This window comes from Puccinia triticina, chromosome 8A, assembly GCF_026914185.1.
Source record: "Puccinia triticina chromosome 8A, complete sequence".
In the NCBI taxonomy this organism is placed as follows: domain Eukaryota; kingdom Fungi; phylum Basidiomycota; class Pucciniomycetes; order Pucciniales; family Pucciniaceae; genus Puccinia; species Puccinia triticina.
In genome coordinates, this window is record NC_070565.1 from 1,586,947 (window position 1) to 1,609,738 (window position 22,792).

General features: G+C 43.2%; 2 protein-coding genes across 2 annotated transcripts; one reads left to right on the forward strand and one right to left on the reverse strand.

The window, feature by feature from the left end:
• Positions 1 to 11,206: 11,206 nt before the first annotated feature.
• On the forward strand, positions 11,207 to 11,965 carry PtA15_8A162 (uncharacterized protein; the record flags this gene model as incomplete). Its single annotated transcript, XM_053171562.1, has 2 exons — positions 11,207 to 11,395; positions 11,894 to 11,965. 2 exons carry the CDS (start codon positions 11,207 to 11,209, stop codon positions 11,963 to 11,965), a joined length of 261 nt encoding a protein of 86 aa, XP_053022813.1.
• Positions 11,966 to 15,803: 3,838 nt separating this feature from the next.
• On the reverse strand, positions 15,804 to 17,457 carry PtA15_8A163 (uncharacterized protein; the record flags this gene model as incomplete). The annotated part of the gene is made up of 6 exons (XM_053171563.1): positions 15,804 to 15,968; positions 16,038 to 16,184; positions 16,292 to 16,381; positions 16,495 to 16,602; positions 16,672 to 17,136; positions 17,224 to 17,457. 6 exons carry the CDS (start codon positions 17,455 to 17,457, stop codon positions 15,804 to 15,806), a joined length of 1,209 nt encoding a protein of 402 aa, XP_053022814.1.
• Between the last annotated feature and the right edge of the window lie 5,335 nt (positions 17,458 to 22,792).

Here is a 22,792-nt window from a genome sequence, read left to right on the forward strand (position 1 = left end):
AAATTTAGCGTGATAGATGCATTGTTGCTCACACCTGCCACTGGCACCACACCATGAACAGGTATACTTGTGCAAATTGCCAACTCTAATCACAGAAAAGGCAGCCACTTTGAGAAGCTTTGTGCAAATTTGTGAGATCAAGGGAAGTGGAAAGAGGAAATTTAAGCCATTCATATACATGGTTGTAAATTAGATTATCTCCAATCAAGATAAAAATCATCTGTTCCCAAAATAAAGCCAAACTTGAAGCTTTATGACCAATTTTGATACCTGTGAGATAGTACGGTTTCCCAAAGTACAAATGCTATGAATGCAGCAATTGCAGAATAAAATGTGATTTTCTTGCTCAGAGAGCATGAAGAACTTTCCTCATTTCTGTGACTGCTATCTTGATCATCTGTGTTGATTGAGATTTCCACAGTGTGTGCTTGTTCCTGATCTTCAGGCACCATGCAATCATCTAAGCTGTTTTCTTGTATCTAAGAATAAAAAGAGATTATTCTACATCAATTAAACTATAGAAACAATACCACTTGATTATGTGACCACAGCTTACCTCAGGATCCTGAGACTGTTCAACTGGTTTCTGATCCAATTTTGAGGCTGGGTTCCTTCTGGAAGATCCTTCCCCAATTATCATGGCATGGGTTTGTGATAATTCAATGTTGAATTTATCAGGCAAATTGGCTGATTCTTCATTAATCATATCTTCTGTATCAATTGGAAATTTAGGGTTCATACTTTTGTTCTGAACCACAGGATGTGAGATTTCTGGAGGTATTAGATCCAGGGATTTTTCAGCAATCTCCATTGAACAATATTGGCCAATAAGCTATTCACAAAGACAGATTGTGAAGCTCAGATTGAGAAAGATCCTAGATAAACATAAGACAAAAAAACCCACCAGGATAAGTAATAAAGTTGATATCATGATGAGGATGAATAAAAAATTTGAAGTAGAATTTTTAAGCTGAGGGATAGGTGGTGAAAGCAACCAAATTTTCTATATCTATGAGTGCAGTAAGTGGAAATTATACCTAGAGTGAATGATATAAAGCCTGCACATGTTTGAAATTGGAATGGATCAGACTTCAGTCTGCTTGAAGATGTGTTTTTTTGATTATTTTTTTATTTATCATTGAAGCTTGTTTGGGATGGTGTTTACTGCAATTTTCTCCAGTAGCCCAAGTTTCAATGAATTCCTCACTGTTTTCTGGTTCAAACTACTCATGAGAGAAATACAGCATTCCTTCTATGCAATTTGGGGCAGTTTGATCAACACATGTTGCCTTTCTTGCAAAAATGGGCTGTTATAATTCACTTCCATGTGCCCCTTTGAGCCATTATTTGATTTTTTTCAAATATTCAAGCTTAAATTTGCCCAGGCATTATTTGACTCGAATCAAATTCAAATACAAATACTCAAATTGCTTTGATTTGATGTGCTATGCCCTGAAATCCTGGTGTGTCTGGATGTCCCAATCCCAAAGTTCTCTGTGCCCCCCCCCCCCCCACCCAAGAAAAACACTACACCAAAAACACAAAGAGCTGAAGCATTTGCTGAAAAAATCAGGTGTTGAATTTTGGTTTGGACCTGTTTCCTCCACTCAAAATTTGGTGATTCCAAATTAATGAGGACCCTCTGGTAGTTTGAAGTAAGGCTCCCCATCAACAATACTAGGTAATTATGTCAATCTAGATTAAATCATGTTACTCTACATTAAATCATGTTACTCTACATTAAATCATGTTACTAACCATCCCACCTGATGGATAATAAGTTAAAGAAATTACCCTGGGTAAAACTTCCCTACCATGGTGATGATACTCAAAAGAAATTACCCACACAAATTTTTTACCAGTAAATGTGCCAAAAATCATCTTTTTTCCCAGCCCATTCCTTAATTGAAATTGGAGTAAATCTAATATCAGTCTAATCTCAGTAATAACTCATCAGCTGACTTACCAAAATCATAGCCAACAGACCACAAGGCTGGAGAGAAATCTTTTTCAATTTGTGGATACCAGATCAACTGATCATATACTTAGCCACACCATTCAAGGAATAGTAACACCAAATATGACAACCACATCAGAATTGGCCTTGACTCTTGTGTGAAGCCCCCACCTTTGATGGGGTTACACACAAAGGGTTACGGGATTATGTGACCCCTGCGCAGGCTAGTACATATACTCAACCCCTGCCTTCCCTAGTCCAGCAGAGAGTCTCTTCTCTCATGGCTAGGTGATCTTGATTTCATTCTTATCTCCTCTTGTTTCTTTCCCTTTGATTGACTAATTGTACTTGCCTATCAGAGAGTCTCCTCTCTGAAAATAATGCAGCCCTACAGTTTGGTACTAGAAAGCTTCCTAGGCTTTCTGCCTTGTCCCAGTGCCCCGTGCCACATCATCGCCAGTGAGAAGAGTTTCAGAATTTGAATCTGTCTGCTAGTAGCTTTGTAGCTTAGTGGTAAAGCAGGCTCCTAGAGTTAGTCTCACCCGGTTTCAATTCCAGGTGGATCTATTTCTTTTCTGACAACTAGTGGCAGCATGGTGATTGAGAGAAGCTGCAGCAGCTGAAGCGGGATACATCAGTGTACTTAGTTGGGGTGGAGGCGGCAAGTGAGATCCCAATACTGAAGGCTAGGCAGGGGTGTGGAAGCTAGGTAAAGAGAGGTTTGACGGCAGGAAATGGCAAGTGGTGGAAGCAACAGGGGTGGGTGTGGGAGAGGAGCTTGGTGGAGGTATGTGTGTGAGCAGGAAGGAGGATGTTTTGGAGGTCCCCACAGATATTTTATATTTTGTCTATTCTACTGTTTTCTTCTTCTGGATGTTCATGTACAGAGGTGGAGGCGGAGGGGGGATGAATTGGATCTCATCTCAGTATCCCTTTCAAGGGATTTACGGGTTCTGAATGATGTTTTTGCAGGGAAGTCTCATGATTAATGTGGCTACAACTGCTATCATCCACTTAATTAAGAGGGTTGGAAAAAAGACTGCAGTTTTTTGGGGAAACAACTCCCATACATTGCTGTGTTGGATAAAATGTCATTACATGTCACATGCGCAGCCGCGCGCTCAAGTCAAATTCCAGAATTCTCTCTAAGCAAGATCTTCAGCGGACGGACTCAACCACAAAGATCAAACTCAAGTACAAAGACCATCACTCCCAATCATCGTCTTACGACCGGCATCAAGAGCGAGTGTGACTGCAAGTTGTCAGGGGATACTCACTCAGGGGGAGGAGAGGTACTTGGTTCATTGGTTGTTTCCTGTTTCTAAAAATTGTCATCAACTCAATATTTCTTTATTTTTTAGTTTTATTGTTCTCTCAATCTCATCGCCATTCTCAACAGTCTGTCTACTCACAAGAACTAAAACTTGATAGGTAAAATACTCAACAACTCCTTACTTGTTTATTGCTCAAATATTTGTTATTAACCTTTGTTTCTTGTTAGTTTTACTACTACTGGTTTTTTTTAAGTGTTTGCAATTAAAATTAAGACTTCCTCAAACTACATGGTAGCGAGAGTCATAAAAATTGCATAACCACCAGAGCTAGAAAACAGGCACAGACTATACAAGAAACGATGTCGTCCGATTCCGATGATTTGATTGCACCAGCCAAGATACGTTTGAAAAAACTAAACCGAACAAACTATCCTGCTTGGTGTTACCATCTGGAACAATCTATTACTGGACGAGGCGATGAAGAATTGTTCAAAGAATCCTATCACAAGAAACCGCATGCGAAAAAATACAAGAAGAAAAACTCTGCCGCCATCTCTCTCCTCTTAAGCACGGTGTGCGACGATCTACATCCAGAGATACATTCGCATAGCTCTTTCCTAGATGCTTGGAATGCGCTGGCTCGAGCATGCGGTAAAGATTCTATTGTGGTCATCTGCGAGAAATTATTCGAACTCCTCTCCCTGGAATATGAACCATCCTCCTCTTTACAAGCCCACATTTCCGCTTTCAAGAACCTAAATACCGAACTCACAGTCCTAACGGCTTCAAATAAGGAACTCATGGAGATTTCGTCTGGACTATCGGCCGCTTTCTTTCTCCGAAGCATTAAGCATGACGAGAAACTTTCACCGTTGGTTCAAACTCTTTATGATGTCAAGCCTTTCGATCTTCAAACAGTTACAGATCGAATTGGAATCGAACACATCCGTCGAGGAGGTGATAAGGAAAGCGTTATGACGGCGGGCTCTAAAGGAAAAGGGAAACAATCCAACCCTACTCCTGGATCATCAAGAGGCGGACGGGGATAATCTCGAGGGCGTGGAGGATTTCGCGGAGTGGCTCCGACTTTTCACACACACGCGAATCAAAACTCTTCCTTGGAACAGAGACTTGCGAATATCGAACGTGCTCTCAACAGCACTCACGTGTGCTCAAATCCATCGGTCCGCATGGTAGACGATCAAAAATCACATGCGTCAACCTCTCACTATCATGAAAATGATGCGAGTGAATCGTGGTTCCACATTGACATTGATCCGGAACAAATCATGACTTCGGGCGCTGTCAAGGACACTGAGCTAATCTTCCATACAGGCGCAACCGGGTCAGCTGTATGCAACCTAAGCATGCTGTCCGATGTCAAGTCCATACCTCACAAAAAAATTGCGACGTTTTCTTCTCCGCTTTTCGCCACACCCTCTGGAGCACTCAAGCTCGGTGACATGCATCTATCCCCAGTCCTGTTTGTACCCGGAGCTAGTGTCAATGTCTTATCATGCACTCAGGCCGAGGATTATGGCCTACGAGTGGTGCATAAAGAGGGACTTTTTCTCTTGAAAAGAGGAAACACCATCGTGAAATCATTCAAGCGACGTGGTCGGCTATACATTGGTAATGGAGACGACTTCGCTATCAATGCCGTTCAACATCAATCACCTTCGCCGAATCTACGTCAAGACTGGCATGTACTTTTGGGACATCCATCCGATCAATATCTCAAAATTATTCTAGAAAAGATTGGAGTCAAAACTTCTCCCGAGATCCTGAATGCTCAGAAATATTGTGATGTATGTCGAGCTGTCAAATTAAAACGAGCCCCTCATGTTAATCACATACCCTCCGCTTCACTTCCCTTCCAAAAGCTTCACTTTGACACGATGGAAATAAACAGTCCATCAAAAAATATCCTCATAAATATATCCTTGGCGTTGTTGATGATTTCAGCCGATATGTCCGCATCTTCGTTGTTCGATCAAAAACCGAGATTGAAGGGAAACTACTAGGGTATTTTGAAGAGATTCACAACAAATTAAATCGCTATCCCGCATATCTACATAGCAATCATGGCTCAGAATTCAGTTCGAAATCCTTCCTTAGTACAGTCGCATCACTCGGGATGACTTTGGAACGAGGTGCACCATATTCCCCTCAGACTAATGAAGTAGCCAAACGGTTCAATCAAGCACTACTGGTCAAGATGAGATGCCTACTTGCGCAATCCAATGTTCCATTATGCTACTGGCACAAAGCTGCCCTATACGCAACGGTTCTAATTAATAATGCGCCTCACAAGACTCTTGGATGGTCAACTCCTTCTGAAATATTAATGGGAGCGAACTCGATTATCAAACCTCAGAGAAATCTGATTGATCTGATTCCGTTCGGAGCGATCACATTCGTACACCGCAAAGCCGACTCAAAAATCAAACCAGCTGGAGTCAAAATGACATGTATGGGTTTTGAACCATTCTCCGATGCGATGCGTTTTCTAGAGTGGTCATCTGGACGTATTATACTCAGCAGAGATTACACTCAAGTTGCTCCCAAGAAGGTATCTGATCTGTACTCATTCAAGAAGAACGCAGATGATCTACCGAGTGCGGTTCAAAATACGTACAACACCTCTGAATGGGTGGCTCTTCCGGGTTTCAAGTCTAATGCTAGTCAACTATCAAGTGACTCACATGATGAACAGTCTCAGCAACAGACCGATAATCACAATACTTGATCTATGCCTTCGACCCCTGCTCACCAAGAAATTGGAGGATCTCAGAAGACTACTAATGCTGCGTCTTCATCAGTCATCAATACTCCACAATTTCCGGGCTCTTTTCCATTGACCTCATCAAATGCGCATCAGGCAACGACAAGCAAGAATGCTCATGCTCCGCATACTCGTCCTCCTTTAACTCGTTCTGCTCACCCAAAAAATCCTTCAACGCTGAAAGATCTGATCAAACTTCCAAATTGATCTCGCAGACCCAACTGGGAGTATGTTGTCAAGAACCCAAATGACAGGGCTCCAAAAGAAATAAGCAGTAAAATCTTGGCCAAAAATATTATTTCTTTGGGTGAAGGATCACACAACGTTGACAATGGATATGAGCCAGAGGGCGAGCAAGATGATGACTATGAGCGTGTACACTTTATTGCTCTAGTTGATCAGGTAGCTGTGGATAAAGCTTTGAAGGACGAAGAAGAACGACCAATCTGGGAAGAAGCAATGAGCAAAGAGTTTGGCTCTCTTTCTTTTCACAACACCGGTATTCTGACTCCTCCGCCTCCGGACGAAAAGATAATTGGTGGAATGTGGCTTCTATCTCGAAAAAGAAACGAATATAATGAAGTCTATAAACACAAGGCGCGATGGGTCACATTTGGTAATCATCAGGAGTACCGCAAACACTACTGGGACACGTATGCATCTGTTGGTTGAAATGAATTGCTAAAAATCTTATTTTCACTTGCGGTCAACAAACAAATGAAAGTGTGCCAGTTTGATGTGGAAACAGCATTCCTTTATGGTGAAATCGATGCTCCCGTGTATGTTTGACAAGTGAAAGGATTTGAAGAACCTGGGAAGGAAAATTGGGTTTGGAAACTCAATAAGTCGCTGTACGGAACCAAACAGGCACCTCGCTGCTGGAAGGCGCATTTGGTAAAAACTCTCCGCTCCATTGGCATGTCACCACTAAACGCTGATGATGCTGTATTTGCAAATGAAAAAAAGACTCTGTTTCTACACATGCATGTAGATGACGGACTAATCGTGGGGGAATTGGATGCATTGATCAAGACTTTTCTGACAAATCTTCAAAAAACATACAAGCTCAAGATAACGGACAAGCCTACGCAACATCTCGGATACACATTGAAATGGTTGGACAACGGAGAGCTCATCCTGCATCACTCAAATATGATTTCACAAATCATCAAAGACTTTGGTATGAAGAATTCGAAAAGTGTCGCAACGCCAGCCCCTGTCAATATTCACAAACTCTTGAACAAACCCAATACACCATTTGACGTTACCACAATGCAACGGGTGGTAGAAAGTTTGAATCACATTGCGCTACATACTTGACCCAACATTCAATTCACCGTTAATCAGTTGGCTCGGTATACCGCTTATCCAACTCGCACTCATTGGTTTCCAGTTAAGCATCTGTTGCGCTATCTGCAAGGAACGAAATCTCTGGGGTTGCATATTCGGAAGACCAAACCAACTTCAGAATGTCCATCTCACTTGGTAGGATGGGCCGATGCGGACTACGCCAACATCATACCTTCCCGTAAATCCATTTCAGGCTACTTTATTCAGTTCTTGGGCAATCCAGTATGTTGGCTCACCAAAAAGCAGCCTGTTGTTGCTCAATCTACGACGGAAGCAGAATACCTATCAATCAATGTGTGTGCAAAAAAACTTTGGTGGCTGTCAAACTTGATTCAAGAGATGCAAATTCAAATAACCGCTCCAGTCATTTTCAATGACAATTCCGGCGCAAACTGTATTAGTCAAGAAGTTCAGCTTAATCCTAACTCCAAACACATAGAAGTTCGATATCAATATGTCCGAGATCAAGTTCAAAAGAAGCGCCTGCTAGTCAAACAAGTATCAACAAATGAAATGACCGCTGACATTCTCACTAAAGCACTTGGACCCAAGAAGATCAACACAGCACTTCAGCAACTACACATGGTACATGTGAATAACATTTAGGGGGAGTGTTGGATAAAATGTCATTACATGTCACATGCGCAGCCGCACGCTCAAGTCAAATTCCAGAATTCTCTCTAAGTAAGATATTCAGCGGACGGACTCGGAACCACAAAGATCAAACTCAAGTACAAAGACCATCACTCCCAATCATCGTCTTACGGCTGGCATCAAGAGCAAGTGTGATTGCAAGTTGTCAGGGGATACTCACTCAGGGGGAGGAGAGGTACTTGGTTCATTGGTTGTTTCCTGTTTCTAAAAATTGTCATCAACCAACACCGCAACCGCTGCGCTTCGCTGATAAAAGCGCCAAAATAGCGAAGCGCAGCGGCCATCCGCTTTTCCTGGCGCCAAAAAGCGAAAGCGTCAGCGGCTAGACGCTGTTTTCAGCGTCAGCGGCTAGACGCTGTTTTCAGCGTCAGCGGCTAGACGCTGTTTTCAGCGTCAGCGAAGCGAAAATCCCGCTGCACGGATTTCCATTGTTAAATAGCGCAGCGATTTTTTTCCGCTTTTGCTACAAAATAGCGCAGCGAAAGCGGCACAGCGGCTGGGAGCGCTTTCCTTCGCTTTTAGCAGCTTTTCGCTGCAGAAAGCGGTTCTAGCACAGAGCGCTGCGGCGCTTTTGCCCGCTGAGCCGCTTTTTGCTGCAAATAGCGATGAGAGCGGAGAAAAAAGATGCACAAAAACAAACCTCAACTGGTTTGTGGGCAGGATTATCAGAATTTCAGGTAAATTCACTGCTTTTCAGCGCTCAGCGCGCTTTTCAGCGAGTTTGCCGCTTTTCAGCGCATAGCGCAGCGATTTTGCGCTTTTTCAGCGGTTAGCGCAGCGGAAGACCCGCTGCGCGCCGCTGAAAAAGCGCGCTGAAATCTGTTTTTCTTTCCTCCTGTATCAATTAGCGAAAAGCGCAGCGGTTCACCCGCTGCCAAAAGCTTTAGCGAAGCGGGTCCAAAACCGCTGCGCTTTTGCTACTCTTCACGCTGTGGCAGCGCAGCGGTTGCGGTGTTGCATCAACTCAATATTTCTTTATTTTTTAGTTTTATTGTTCTCTCAATCTCATCGCCATTCTCAACAGTCTGTCTATTCACAAGAACTAAAACTTGATAGGTAAAATACTCAACAACTCCTTACTTGTTTATTGCTCAAATATTTGTTATTAACCTTTGTTTCTTGTTAGTTTTACTACTACTGGTTTTTTTTAAGTGTTTGCAATTAAAATTAAGACTTCCTCAAACTACATGCTGGGACCAAATTGTAAACGGTTCCCTACATCAAACTATCCCCTTTTTTAGGCTACAGCTTTTTTTGGGAGTTGTTTTCTTAAAATGGATTTTTTTTTGGGAGTTGTTGCAAATAATTATTTACATTTTTATTATTATCCCCCATACTCATAATTTCTTTTCCCACGCACTACATGCATAAAAATGTGAGATCAGATAGAATTGTGCATAAATTGAACCCCCAAGTAGGAAAATGACTGCTAACTGTACATATTTTTTGTTACAGACCCAAACAGTCTGAAACTTCCAGGAATATCTTAATTATGCATATTATCTCTGCTATCAAATTATTAGCAATCTTGTGTCATCAAAACATGAGATATAAGGGGGGGGGTGATTGTCTCAGTAGGAAATTACCGCTAACTGTATAACCTTTTTGTTACACAACCAAACAGTCTACAAATTTCAGGGATATTTATATTTTGTATATAATCCAAGTTTATTAAAGCCTCTGAATCACAAAACAAAAATTCAAGGGTTTCCCCTACAAATCTCCAAAAATCACAAAAAAAAATCAAGGGTTTCCCCTCTACAACTTTCAGAAAAAAAAAACAGGAAGGGTTTCCCCTCTACAACTGCCAAAATAAAGTTAAAAAAAAAAACAATATTAAAAAACCCCCAAAATAGAACAATAATCTGCACCCAGCCACCTAACATCAGCAAGCTGATGCACCGTGGCCCACCATCCATCCCTGTCTAGCAGGGTTAAAAAATGGTGAGAGGATGACCCCCAGCGCGCCGCATTGAAGGCATTATGCAAAGGGGGGCCAACAAGTTTAACCCCTCAAACTGTGCAAGTGCAACAGCGGAGGGGGTGAGGACAAACCGCACGCTGGAATTACAGCGGCAGAGGATGCCCTGGGGATTAATCAAACCCACATTAAGGACTGGCTTTTATATTCAACTCAATGCCTGGTTAGCCTCTGCCTTCCCCTCAACTCCACTTACATATGCTTGACGACCATCTGCAACCGCCCCACCACTCTGTATTTGTTAGAATTCTGCCCCATGCCCAGAAGAGGGCTTATTCCTATTGTTGTTCTTTTTCTTTCCATCAGGGTCCTTTAGCCCCCTAGGCCCCTCTTAGGCCCCTTTTTCTCCATGTATTTCATTCGTCCCCTCATGAAATACAACCCTCACTTAGTTCCGAGCCATTGGTAGTCAGACCTGCTCCATTGGAGACTTCTGCACTGCTGTTCTGAGTCCCTGTGCATCCTGTGCACTTGACCTTCTTCAGCTCACTTCACCTCATTCTCAGGCCTCTGGCCACATTTCCTTCAGTATTGTGGCACTGACTACATCTATATATGTACATCAAACCCTGACAGCAGATTGTGAAATGTGAATGTGCAGCTTACTCACTCGTCATCATCTCTACAAGACCCTTGGTCCAATGGTACAGCAGTTCTGAGAAAGCTTGCGCTTCTGGACCTGCGATTTTGCCCCCCGAACTCGACTTCAGCCACCTGTATGGCCGTAGCCATACAGGAACATGCATTTGGTGCAAAAGCTATCTTTGTGATAGCTAGCTTTTAGCTTTGGAGAGTGGCACCGTTGGACTCCTTGTCAAATTTCGAGTCCAGTGGTCCTCCGCTCCCCTGCGCCCATGGGGCATGACCGGGCACCAGGCTGCCCAGTCAGGCCCCTCAGCCCTGTATAACCCGGGCTGTCTAGAATACAGGGGGGATGTGGCTGAAGTTGAAGTCGAGTTTGGGGGGCAGAATTGCAGGTCCGGAAACGCAAACTTTCTCAGAACTGCTGTACTGCATCAGCCATTGCAGCCAGTTGTCTCTTCAGCCTCCCACATCCCGGATCTGGTGCGGGACTCGCATGCTACCCCAGCCATGAAGGTCATCATCTGCGGAGTTAGATGGCAGGACCTCCGACCATCAAGCCCAAGATTGTCTCCGACGCCGACCAGTTTGATGACCAAGTAACCGTCCCAAAAGGCAACGCCATGGCCAAGGGCTACTTCCACTCCCATCAGACCAACCCATCTCAATGGAAAATTGCCATCCAACCCGGCTACCGGACGGTCAATATTGGCCGCACCTCCAACCCGCTGCCCATCTTGATCCCCAACGTTTTCGCCCGCAGACCCTGTCAGAGCCACCCCAAAACCAATAGCAGCAGCAGCAGCCACTCAGTGAGCTTTTTCGCAAATTTGAGCCCTCCTTGTCCCCGGAGGCCACAGACACACTCATCTCCAAGACTAACACCATCCGCACCAAATATCACAGTCACATGCATGCTATCAAGTCACATCAACTCCACTCAGCCACAATTGTGGTCCGTCACCCTCATCATCCCTGTCTGGAGTCGGCCCAATCCTGCTCAACCAAAGCCGGCTCGCCGAGATCCCTGAGCTCCCACGTGTCCTCCCTGCCCCATGAAGTTCTCATGTCCCTGGCCAAGAGCCGCGGGGTCCACACCTCTTTCCTGCCTGAGTCAGGCAGCAAGCTCGCCGTCCTCGCCGGCTACTTCCTTCTCGCAAAACCGTCCCTCTCACTCTCAAGACTTGCCAACTTCAAAGTGCTGCATGGTTGAAGAAATCATGACTTCAACCTTGTAAGCAAAGATGAGCTTGATTGCTTCGCGCTGGATCTTGGATTGATGATCCTCACTGATGATTTCATTTGAACAGAAATCATCGTCTGGTGGGCCATCTTTGGGCACGGCGGCCATTGGCATGAGTGATGAGTATCTCTTGACCTGAAAGTTTAGCTCCCAGAACCTGCGGTCTCCAGAGAAGTCGGAAGGCTCTGGGGAGATGAGAGGGGAAGTAATCCAGCTGGTTGAGGCTTCTTGGTAAGCTCCCGGACCATGGAAATTGAGGCTAAGGTATTGGGCCTGCTGTCAAGGAACAAGTGCGCAGATTGAGCTTGGATGGGCGCGAGAATTGATAAAGGATGAGCTGGAAGCTATTTAAGCTGGACATGTTAATTATTTTTTTGATTGGTGTGCTGTTGCTCTGAGTTACCTCAAGCATTGTGGGTTGCATTGAGCTCATCTATTCATCTCTAACCTTATCCAGAGTAAGATCCTTCAACAAATTACATCCACAACATCACCCAGCATCCCCACTATCATCAACATCTCTCCACCCCTCATTATCTTTCTCCACCAGCTTATCTTCCTCCACCAGACCAGATTTCCTTACATATTTAATCTGGTGTATATTCCCATGGATAGATTACAAGAACAGGTTTTTTTGTCTAGATCTTGCTGTATTCAATGAGCCAACTGCCATTAGTCAGGGTGGACTCAACACCTACTAAAGGGACATGATGAAAGGAATTCCTGAACTGAATTGTGTTCTCTGATCACTATCACCCAATCAAGGCATATATATACAATGCTTAGTCACAACAAACTACATCTTGTTTTACTGTTAACTTGCTCATATACAATTTGAAGAGTTGTTTTGTGCTTTGTTTCTTTCAATAGCTGACCAGGTCACCTGTTTTTTTGGTGATAATGCTTTCAGTTATCAAGTTGTGAAATGAAACTCCCTAACCAGCTATCCAAATGAATGGCTTAATGATTCCAATTGAGCACCTTTTGATCACATTTCAATTCATAGAGAACAGTCTCCTTTTGGTTATTTTTCACATGTTGCAATGAATCAGGTGTGCAACAGCAGAACACCGTGATGATAAGTTTATGGAATGATTATTGATTCACTGCATAAACAGATAGTAAAAAGAAACAAGAGAGGAGAGAAAAAAGATGTGAAAATACTGACCTGGAACAGCAGATCACCATCATGATAGGTTTGTGGAAGGATGAGGAAAATACCTCCCACATCTGCTGCTCCAGATGACTACACTACAAGCTGTGACAAGTTGTGATATCTGAGAGACAGGTTGGAGAGCAGACACACACACACTGAGAGAGGAAAAGAAAACAACACCTCAACATCAGGGAATTAGTAGTCTGACTCCCAAACAAAATTGAAGAATTCAAATTCCAACTCCCACAAAAACCCTGGGGACTGGGGACAGAAATCAAGATGTGGTCCTCCCAACGTGTTATGACTGTAGCGCAGGCTTCCATGTACATACCTTACAATACATTTCACATACAGCACTCTCAAGGTTTGAGACCTGGAGATCCATGCTGCTTCCTCATCCTGCAATCTAACATCTTGGATCCAGAAACCCCAGAACCCCGCTCCTCAGATCACATCTTCCTCTCCTAAAGTCTTGACCATAACACAATGTATGTTACTCTTGGAAGTCAGAGATTCCATTTTTGGGAGTCAATTAGTCAAGCCCGCAAATTCAATTGTGAACCCCCCTCATGGTAGATACTCAGGCCAAATTTTGCAGCATCATTATTAATTTATTACACAATTATGGTGTTCAAAGTTGGTTTGCATAATTTTATGCATGCATAAATCATAAAATCATAAAATCTTTTTTGCAGGGGATATGACTGTCTGATTATGTAATACAAAATTTCCTCACCAAAATATTTTTATCATTTTATGATTTATGCATGCATAAAAATATGCAAACCAACTTTGAACACCATAAATAAATAAATGTGGCATATGAATTTACAATATATGAAACATCATTTTTTGGCCTGATATTTTGGAAGGAAACTTTCAAGGTTTATCATGGTTTTCTTACAAAATATTAACCAAAAGAAATATCTTTTACAATATGTAATTGTAGGTTCTTTTTAATAATACGCAATATGTATCACACTGCCAAACATGGCCTTAAATGTATTCATTTTTATCTATTGGTTTTTCAAAACACATAAAATCAACCTTGATGATAGATATTTCAAAACCTGCTATACATTCAGAATTCAAAAACATGAAGTACTGCCACAGAAAAAAAGAGTTGAGCTTTGCATGTGAGCTCTGCAGCGGCGGAGCCGCCTTGTCCTCCAGTCTTTGCTATGAAAATTATGGAAATATTATGTCATCAGAACATTACATATGAGGGCTGCACGTTAGTCATCATGCATTACCAACTTCAAACCTCATGTAGACCCGGTTCTGCTGAACTTTATATCAATTTTATTCACTCAAAAGAGCTGTCTGGATCTCTCCTGTCAAATGAAGCATTTTTACATGTTTCTGCTGATGTTCTAATTTTTTACAGTACTTTCCGTCCAGCCTTCTGCTGCAATGGCGCCGCGCACACCCCTAACCCTAACAAATTGGTACATTGGGGGTTGAATGTTACATGACGTGAAGATTTTACATGCTGGGTTCCATGTTACATGTCTAATGTTGCTTGTGTACATGTGTTTTGTGGTGTGCTCTTTTTTTTGATATTTAAATTTGTCCCTCCCTCCAAAATCTTCTTTCTTCTCTTGTGGATCCCGCAACAATCATATTTGCCATTATTAGCTTGTACATATCAATTATACTCCTAAGCTTTGGATTTACCACTTTTGCCATCTCCTAGACAAATAAAAACTCTACTCTTATCAGCTTTACAGCGTACATAGGCTTTCCCTTCCATTTGACAATTCACCAATCTCTAGAGCTCAGTTCCCTCATCCCTTCCTTTTGAAATTCTGCCTACTTCCACAGCTTTTCTCTTCATGTTTCCTCTCAAAAATTCCGCTGACTACTGTCTTTGGATTGCTAAGACATCTCTCACCGGTAGGTTCACACTTGACAACTACTTCAGCATTTATTATCAAGATTAAACTAATCTTTATATTTCTCAGTTCTTCCTTTGTTCCATTTGCCCTCTCCTGTACTTTTTTGTTCCTCTACTTGTGTTGTCTTTGCCTTTAGGTACTTATCATTTCTTTTTCTTATCTATTGTATTTGTTCTCAAGTCACATTACTTATTCAAAATACTACTTTAGTTTGTTGATTCACAACCTGATCAGCAGGAGGAGGAAATTGACAAGGTGGTGAACACTGGCCAACAGCTATGAAATCCCACCAACAATCTGGATGTGCACTTTGGCTGACTGGGAAACTTTCATACCAGGTAAGCTCTACTGCCAAAATAACTGGTAGCAGCCTGATTGATTAGGAGTGTTTCCTCCTGCTTGATTGGGCTGTGTGCATGATTCTATGCGTGCCTGATCAGCGCAGGGGAAACCCACTTGATTGAATTAGCAGCCAGCTCCCACTTGTGTCTTGATCCGCATGACAGCTCTGGAGTTGTACAGCATAGCTGGGTACATGGTGATGACCCTCAAACTTTGTTTTGGAGGGGTTTTGTGTCCAGCCAGTTGGGTTAGAGCCCCCAGGGAAGGAGAGAACCTATTATTCTGGTGCCCATAATATTTTTAGTATTTATTCTTCAATCCTGTCTCTGCCCAAGGCGACAAGAATCTCCCAGAGAATTAAGGGGGGGGGGCAAGAAATTACCTCTGCTGGCTGATTGCAAAAATACTTGAACCTTCATGGTTTTTAATCTGCAGTGCGCAAAGCATTTTCCAGAACCGCGCACGGGGGTTGCTACATCAGGTCGCCGACCTCCACAGGGCGCCAAGCACTTTTTGCCGTGCACAAACAATTTTTTTATAGGAAGACACCAAGGACAAAAGCTTTCAAAAAAATGGGGAAATTATTTTGGGTGGCTAGAGGGATTAGCCGCGCAGATAGATTGGATAATGGTTGATTCTTCATCTTTCTCTAAGCCGTCCCAAATGATATCCAATGTTTCACCACCATCAATAACATCATTCAAGCGTGGTAATGTCAATCCGATTCGATGATCTGTCACTCGTCCCTATAACAAAAAAAGTAATCAGTTTCCACTTTTCTTCGGTGCGTTTTTTCTAAGAGAAAGGGGACATACTTGTTGGAAGTTGTATGTCCTGATCTTTTCCGATCGGTTGGTATTCTTGACTTGGGAAAGACGCGATTCGCGATTCTCGATCACTTTTTGCCGCAGTTTTAGGTCCAGTAGACGCGCCCGTAAGATCATGTAAGCCCGTTCACGATTCTAGAGGTGCATAAAACAAAGTACATATGTTTGAGCAGAGAGTGGTAGGATAAAGGAAAGTTGTTTTTGTTGAGGAGAAAGACGAGAAGAAGGGAGCGCGACTCGACTTGGTGTTGGGAGCGTGAGTCTTGCATCGAGACTACTGTTCCTGTAGGGATATGGGTCAATCTAACCGCCGATTCGGTCTTGTTGACGTGCTACTATTCCACATCCATCAATTGAGAAAGATAGGGAACAAGACGTCAGAATAGTGTCCAATAAAAAATAAAAGGGATGCGAGACATTGAAGGGAAACAAAAGAGATAGTAACCTGTCCTCCGGCGCCTTGCGATCGCATCGTCTCTAACCTTATATCCTTTTCCTCGAACAAATTTTCTTCTGGGTTTTCCTCTGATCCGGCCGGATTAAGAGGCAAGACCTAAGAAAGAAGGAATGTATTATGAATATTCTTTTGGCGAAGGAGGTCGTAGAGGGAATAAGCACGAACGATGACGGAGGCGGTACTAGTGTGGATAGAGGCAGTATTTTGCATGACGGGGACCCGCTGGACCCGATGGACGCCGGCTTCCCACCGAAGAGAGCCGTAGGCAGCATGCCCCTCGATTTCGAGGACTGCCTCTCTGAGTCCGTCCTGGCCCTGTCCACTGGTCATGTACTCGACACTGACCGGCTTGACGTGCCAGCGTTTCCGGGTGGCCAGACGACTGTAAAGATTCATCAACATCGTCGCAAAGTGGGACGCCTCGACCCCGCCGACTCCCGGCTTGATTTCCACTAATGCCGACTGGTCGTACGACTCCGGCCGCGGTCGACTCACTTCGATCAGACTCTCTCGGACTCGCTCGATCGTCATAGGCACCCGCTCTTCAACCGTCCGAAGTTCCGTATTCGCTATTTCTCTCATATCCTCATCTGGATCGTTTTCTGAGATTGTTTTGAGCTCACAAGCAAGCTATCGATCAGTTCCATATGTTTTGTTTTCGAAGGGGGTAAATATCTGTTTCAATCGACACAACAGATAAGGAAAGCATCGACTAACGGAAGACAGTTCGTCAAATTTTTCTACAGCCAATCTGAGGGGTTGGGTGGCTTTCTGTTTCTTGATGAGTTCATACTTCGATGGTAATGATGATGAAGATACTGATGCTGATGCTGTATTTTGTTCGAGACTGATTAGGAGATTCTTGGCCGCTTGGATGAGTTGGGGATGGTTGTACCGTGTGCTTGTGGTGTGGAGCAGTCTGGTTGAGTTCCGGAGTAGTGAGGATGACATCGATGGCTGGCTGGCTGGGCACCCGAGTGGCTCCGATGGGCTCAGCTGGGCTCAGCTGGGTGGCGGCTGTGACAGGACTGCTGACAGGGCTTGTGAAGCCATCTAAGCCTGACCTTTGTCGGTCCTGGCTTGTACAGACCAGTTGTTTTGGAACCTCATCAACCCACCAACTTGAAGTCATCAAGCTTGGTCTAGTGGTGTAAAATATGCGAACTTAACTAAGTCCCTCCCCCGCATGAGGCTTTGCCGGAGGGACTTACGCCCTACAGTGACCCCGCCATGTAAGCATAAGGATGGTGGACACAAATCCTATGCTTACATCGAGGTATGCTTCTTAGCGAAGTAAGCATAAATCAATTATTGCTTATATAGGACTGGCCTTTATAAGCATTGTAAATTCCCAGGGCAGTTTATGCTTACATTGTGTGGCTTGAGATATTTGGGAAGCAGATGATTGGGATATTGCAAGGATTCTGGGGAAAGGAGCTTTTACCTGCTCACTGGCCAACATTTTTGAGGTTGCTGAGCTGTAGTTCAGAGATTCTGGTGGTTTCCAAGATGGAGATCAGTAGTATCTATGGCCCCTTGGCCTCTTTTCACAGTCCTATATAAGCATATTTCTGTTTTCTCCCCCCAATTTTTTATGCATTATGCATTATGCATAAAAAGCATCAAATTTGCAGTAACCAAAAATGGTGGACGGAAATCCTATGCTTACAGCGAATTATGCTTACAACGTGTATGCTTACATGGCGGGGTCACTGTATCAGGAATTCTTGCGTGACAGTATTCTGAGTTTTGGTGGTACTCAACTTTGAGTGCCCAGAACTCAACCTTGATGATTAGCTAGCAATTCAAAAATTCAATGCATGATAGGCCTACATCGTCTCTTTCTTCTGATACAATTTGGGACCATCTCCTCTTCATCTTTGTGCTGTTTTTATTTTTTGAAAACTTTGCAAAACATGATTCCCCAGGTTCGGAGCGGATCACTAAACAACAAAGCCCGTGCGCAATTGGCAGATCTGATACAACGTGATATCACGTATGTGCATTAGCCTCGATCAATCCTCGAAGCGGTCGTGTTTTTGGCGCTAAGTAATAAGTTGGTCTGTGCTCATAAATCCCGGTGTTATGCTGGGATATGATAGTTATTTTCCTTTTATTTGAGATTTTACAAAAAAAAATTAAAAAAAAAAATGAACAAAGATACAAAGGATGGTAAAAATACAACAAATAAGGGGATGAGGAGGCGCGTCAGGAAAAATGGGTTTCAAGAACGGAGGATGAGATCTGCAGGAGTGGCAAGGAATATAACGTTTTCACGGATCAAATATCCAAAAGTTTCACGCAAGAATTCCTGATAGGGCATAAGTCCCTCTGGCGAAGCCTCAGGCGGGACTTAGTTAAGTTCGTAAAATATGTAGGTTTCACTGATTCTGAAAACCAAAATTAAAAAAAATGTTCTTCAAAATTTAAGAAAAAATATTGAGAGCATCACATTCACCCTTGTCTTTGTAAACCCGCTTGGTAATGGTCAGCAGTTTTACAGAGTATGTAAGCAAATTTTCACTTGGGCTCTTTCACAAACCAGTCATTAGTTAACTTGCTCCCATTTGCTAGATTTACAAGTGGCTACAGAGCCTCTGTCAGGAAGATTTTAAAGAGCCTACATTAGCTATAGGGGGTTTCAAAATACAAATCAGGTTGCACAGGTCCAGGAAATCAGGAAACAAATTGACCTGGAAGCTCTCCGGCAGATCTGATTTCCTTCTTATAAAAAGGCTCCAGGAGCAGGAAACTGGGCAGAAATGTCCATACCAAGAGCATGTTAACTCATCCCCGGTCACACCCAGAACACCCGGTCTTTATTCAAATACCCTTGAAATGTCAGCATTGGACCACTCAGCACAATTGTTCTCTGTCTCACCCCTACCCATCTTTTGAAGTCCCTATTACCACTTGGCACTCAGCAATGCCACCCAAGAGATCTAAAACTGTTACACCTCTCAATACCCAAACCAACAACTCAAGTGAATCTCCGGCCACCAATGGCAACTCCCATCCCCCCCAAAAAAGAAATTCCCAACTTCTTGGGACAAAGATGTCCGTTGTGGTATGCTTTATGGTATCCCATATACCAAAATCAAAATTTTCTGCTTTTCTTTCTTATTTCTATTAGTTTCACTCTTAATCTCCCTCTTCCTCTTATAAATCACTTGATATTCCTCAAGATTCAGATTCTAGGGACAAATTCACCCCTAGTCTTGCCTTACAGAACACTCATGAGGGCACTCACTCAGAAGTTACATACTCTTACACACTCACAACAGTGAACACCTCTTACAACTTCAAACAGTTACACAATCCACATTTACAACACTTAGTTTACACACACAGTTACATGTATGGCTACATACATATTTACACATAGCTGCATCATCACTTATATACATACAGTGTACACATGCAGGCCCTCATGCAGGTGCTAGCTGCATGTGATAGCTGCATGCACTAGCTGCATGCGCTAGTGGATTTTTGTTGCATGACAACAGCAGGTGACCTGGTTACAGCATGACTACACTAACATCCTGTCCTGACCAATCACACCCCCTGATTCAGCCTGCAGATCATAACCCATAAACACATGTACAGACCTGACCAATCACATTCACCCATTCAGCATATGTACTAGCCAAAAACCCTCATGTACCTAGCTAAAATCTCTCATGTAGAGCTCCTCTGGAGCTAAAATCCCTCACTGTTGTCTATAAAAGGAGGCTCTCCTCCCCTGTTGTAACTTTCCCCCAGCAGACTACCTGCACTCAGTTTCCCCTATAACAAAGTACACAACTGCTCACTCCACAATATATCAGTTACCCTACATTTTGGTTTTACACACATTAAAAAACACTTACACATGAAATAACAAGTCTACACAACACTTAAATTACATAACACAAATCTCTGAGGGGTCCTCTTTGACCAAATATCACCTGGTTGAAGTCCAGACTCCTCACTCATAACACATTTTAGCAACTTCATTGCACCCACTTTATAACAACAGTTATCTTTTGATAACACCCCACTATCACTACATTAAACCTGCCAATATAAGATTGGTGGGCTTGTTTTAGTGTCTAGTGAACCAGGAAAGGCAGAGGTTTCCTCATACATCCCTTTCCGCACTCAGCAAAAGGTTCTCAGGAACACTTTTGAGCTTTACACCGTGATGGAAAAACCAGTATCCAGATCCTTCTAGATTGGCTATGTGAGCCTGAGTCTCTATAGTGACAGCAGGACACAAGAAAGAAGAGGGGAACATTTGGATTTCTTTGGATAAAGAAAATACAAATAAGAGAGAGAGAGAGAAAGAGAGAGAGAGAGAAAGAGAGAGAGAGAGAGAGAGAGAGAGAGAGAGAGAAGAGAGAGAGAGAGAAAGAGAGAGAGAGAGAAAGAGAGAGAGAGAGAAAGAGAGAGAGAGAGAAAGAGAGAGAGAAACTGAGCAGATTCCAGATAAGCAGATATTCAAGGTTATTCTGGTGGGAATGCACGTCCACTGGCAATGCTACCTCTTCAGAAGAGTGCTGCCAAGCTGTGCTAGATAGAGATGTCACTTGGCACCCGCCGGCGGGTACCCGCCACACTTCAGCACATAATTCTATGCGCTTGCAGGTACCCATTGCGCGCATGCAGCTTCCCGCATGTATTTTTACTAAAATGGAACCCCTGGAACCCGCCATGGGCGCCTGCAGGCGCATAGAATTATGTGCTGAAGCGTGACGGGTCCCCGCCAGCGGGTTCCAAGTGCCATCTCTAGTGCTAGAGAGTGCTACAGCCTCCTCTCACCAAAGAAACGTGGAGGGATCCTGGATTAGACAAGTTTAATACAGCCACAATTTTTTAGCTTCCTTCTGGATAGCCAAGGTTCTTTAAAGGGAAACCTATGTGGTTTGTTTTTTGCAAAAACCACAGAAAAAGAATGATGTTAAGCAGGGACAGCCCTGTGATCAAGGATAAGGCAAAGGCCACCAAAGAAGAGCAGATCAAGCAAGACACAGAGTTGTACCTCTGAGATAAACAGGGTTCAGTGAAAGAGGTTACTTACTGTCAATATTCTAGGTGCCTGTGACAGTAGGTATACTGGGAGTGTTGTAAACTCTTTGGTGGTGATCCTGGGGTTATCTGGGGTGTGGTTCTGGTGTGCTGAAGTCTGTATATCCGTCTCAGGCAAGGGGGATCCTGACTATGAAAAGTTTCACAGTTTGCTTATGTAATTTACATATGTACATGTGGTTTGGCGCCCTGGTAGCGCTGACACGTCACAACTGCGCAGGCGCGCTACAACTCAATAACTCAGGGAAGGAGTAGAGTTACAAAGAATTGTTAAGTTGTAACTAGGGTTAAAATTTCATGAGGAAACAGAATATGAAGTCAAAACAAGGTTATATCATAAGATGAAAAGGATATGAAGTAATTCATATGTAAAAAGTAGAAAAAGGCAGACTTTAGGTCAGCTGAGTTGACTCTAAGGCTGACAGGCTAGCTGTTGGGGGGAGCTACAACAAATGGTGTGGAAATAGTGGGGGATCAACAAAGTCAGCTTTAGCAAATTAAATCTTGCTTTTGATGGTTGAATCTGGCATCCATCATTGTGACGCCAAGGGGATTCAAACCAAGATGCACAAACTTGCCGCATTGTTCAGAAAAACCAGAGAAGAACTCCGCAACACAGATGCAGGGATTTGCAATGAAGATATTGAGAATGGTCTAACAAATCTGTCAGGTAAGCCTTCTGATTGAAAATCAGGTAATGTTTTACATGCCTCTTGCTCTTGTTTTCTCTTGCCAGCTTCTATTGCAAAAATCTGCAAGTATTGGGATGAGCTGAATCCCATCATGGCAGGGATATACAAGAGCATGCATGCAATATCCTCAACAGAAGCAAAAGCTGGTTCTTTGTATTCAATTCTTTCATCCTCTTCATGATCATCCAAATCCATCTCCAATGACAAGCTAAGCATGTCTTCATCTCTGCCCAAAATACATCCTGGGCTGTAATGAGTTTCTTCCTTTTGGACATTTGGACCATTGTGCTCTATTGAAATGGTACTCATGAGTCAGTCTCAGTTCTTTCCGTAGGGATGTTCTAACCTCACCTACCTATTTTTTTGGCCAACTCAATTGGAGAGATTCTGGCTTGCAGACAACTTAGAAGCCAGCTCACGCGTTTGATGAAATGGCATGCCCTCCCTCACATGGTCAGTGACACTGTTCATCTAGTTGGTCATTAGCCTATGTGTTTTATGTTTTGTTGTTTTAGTATGACCAGCCA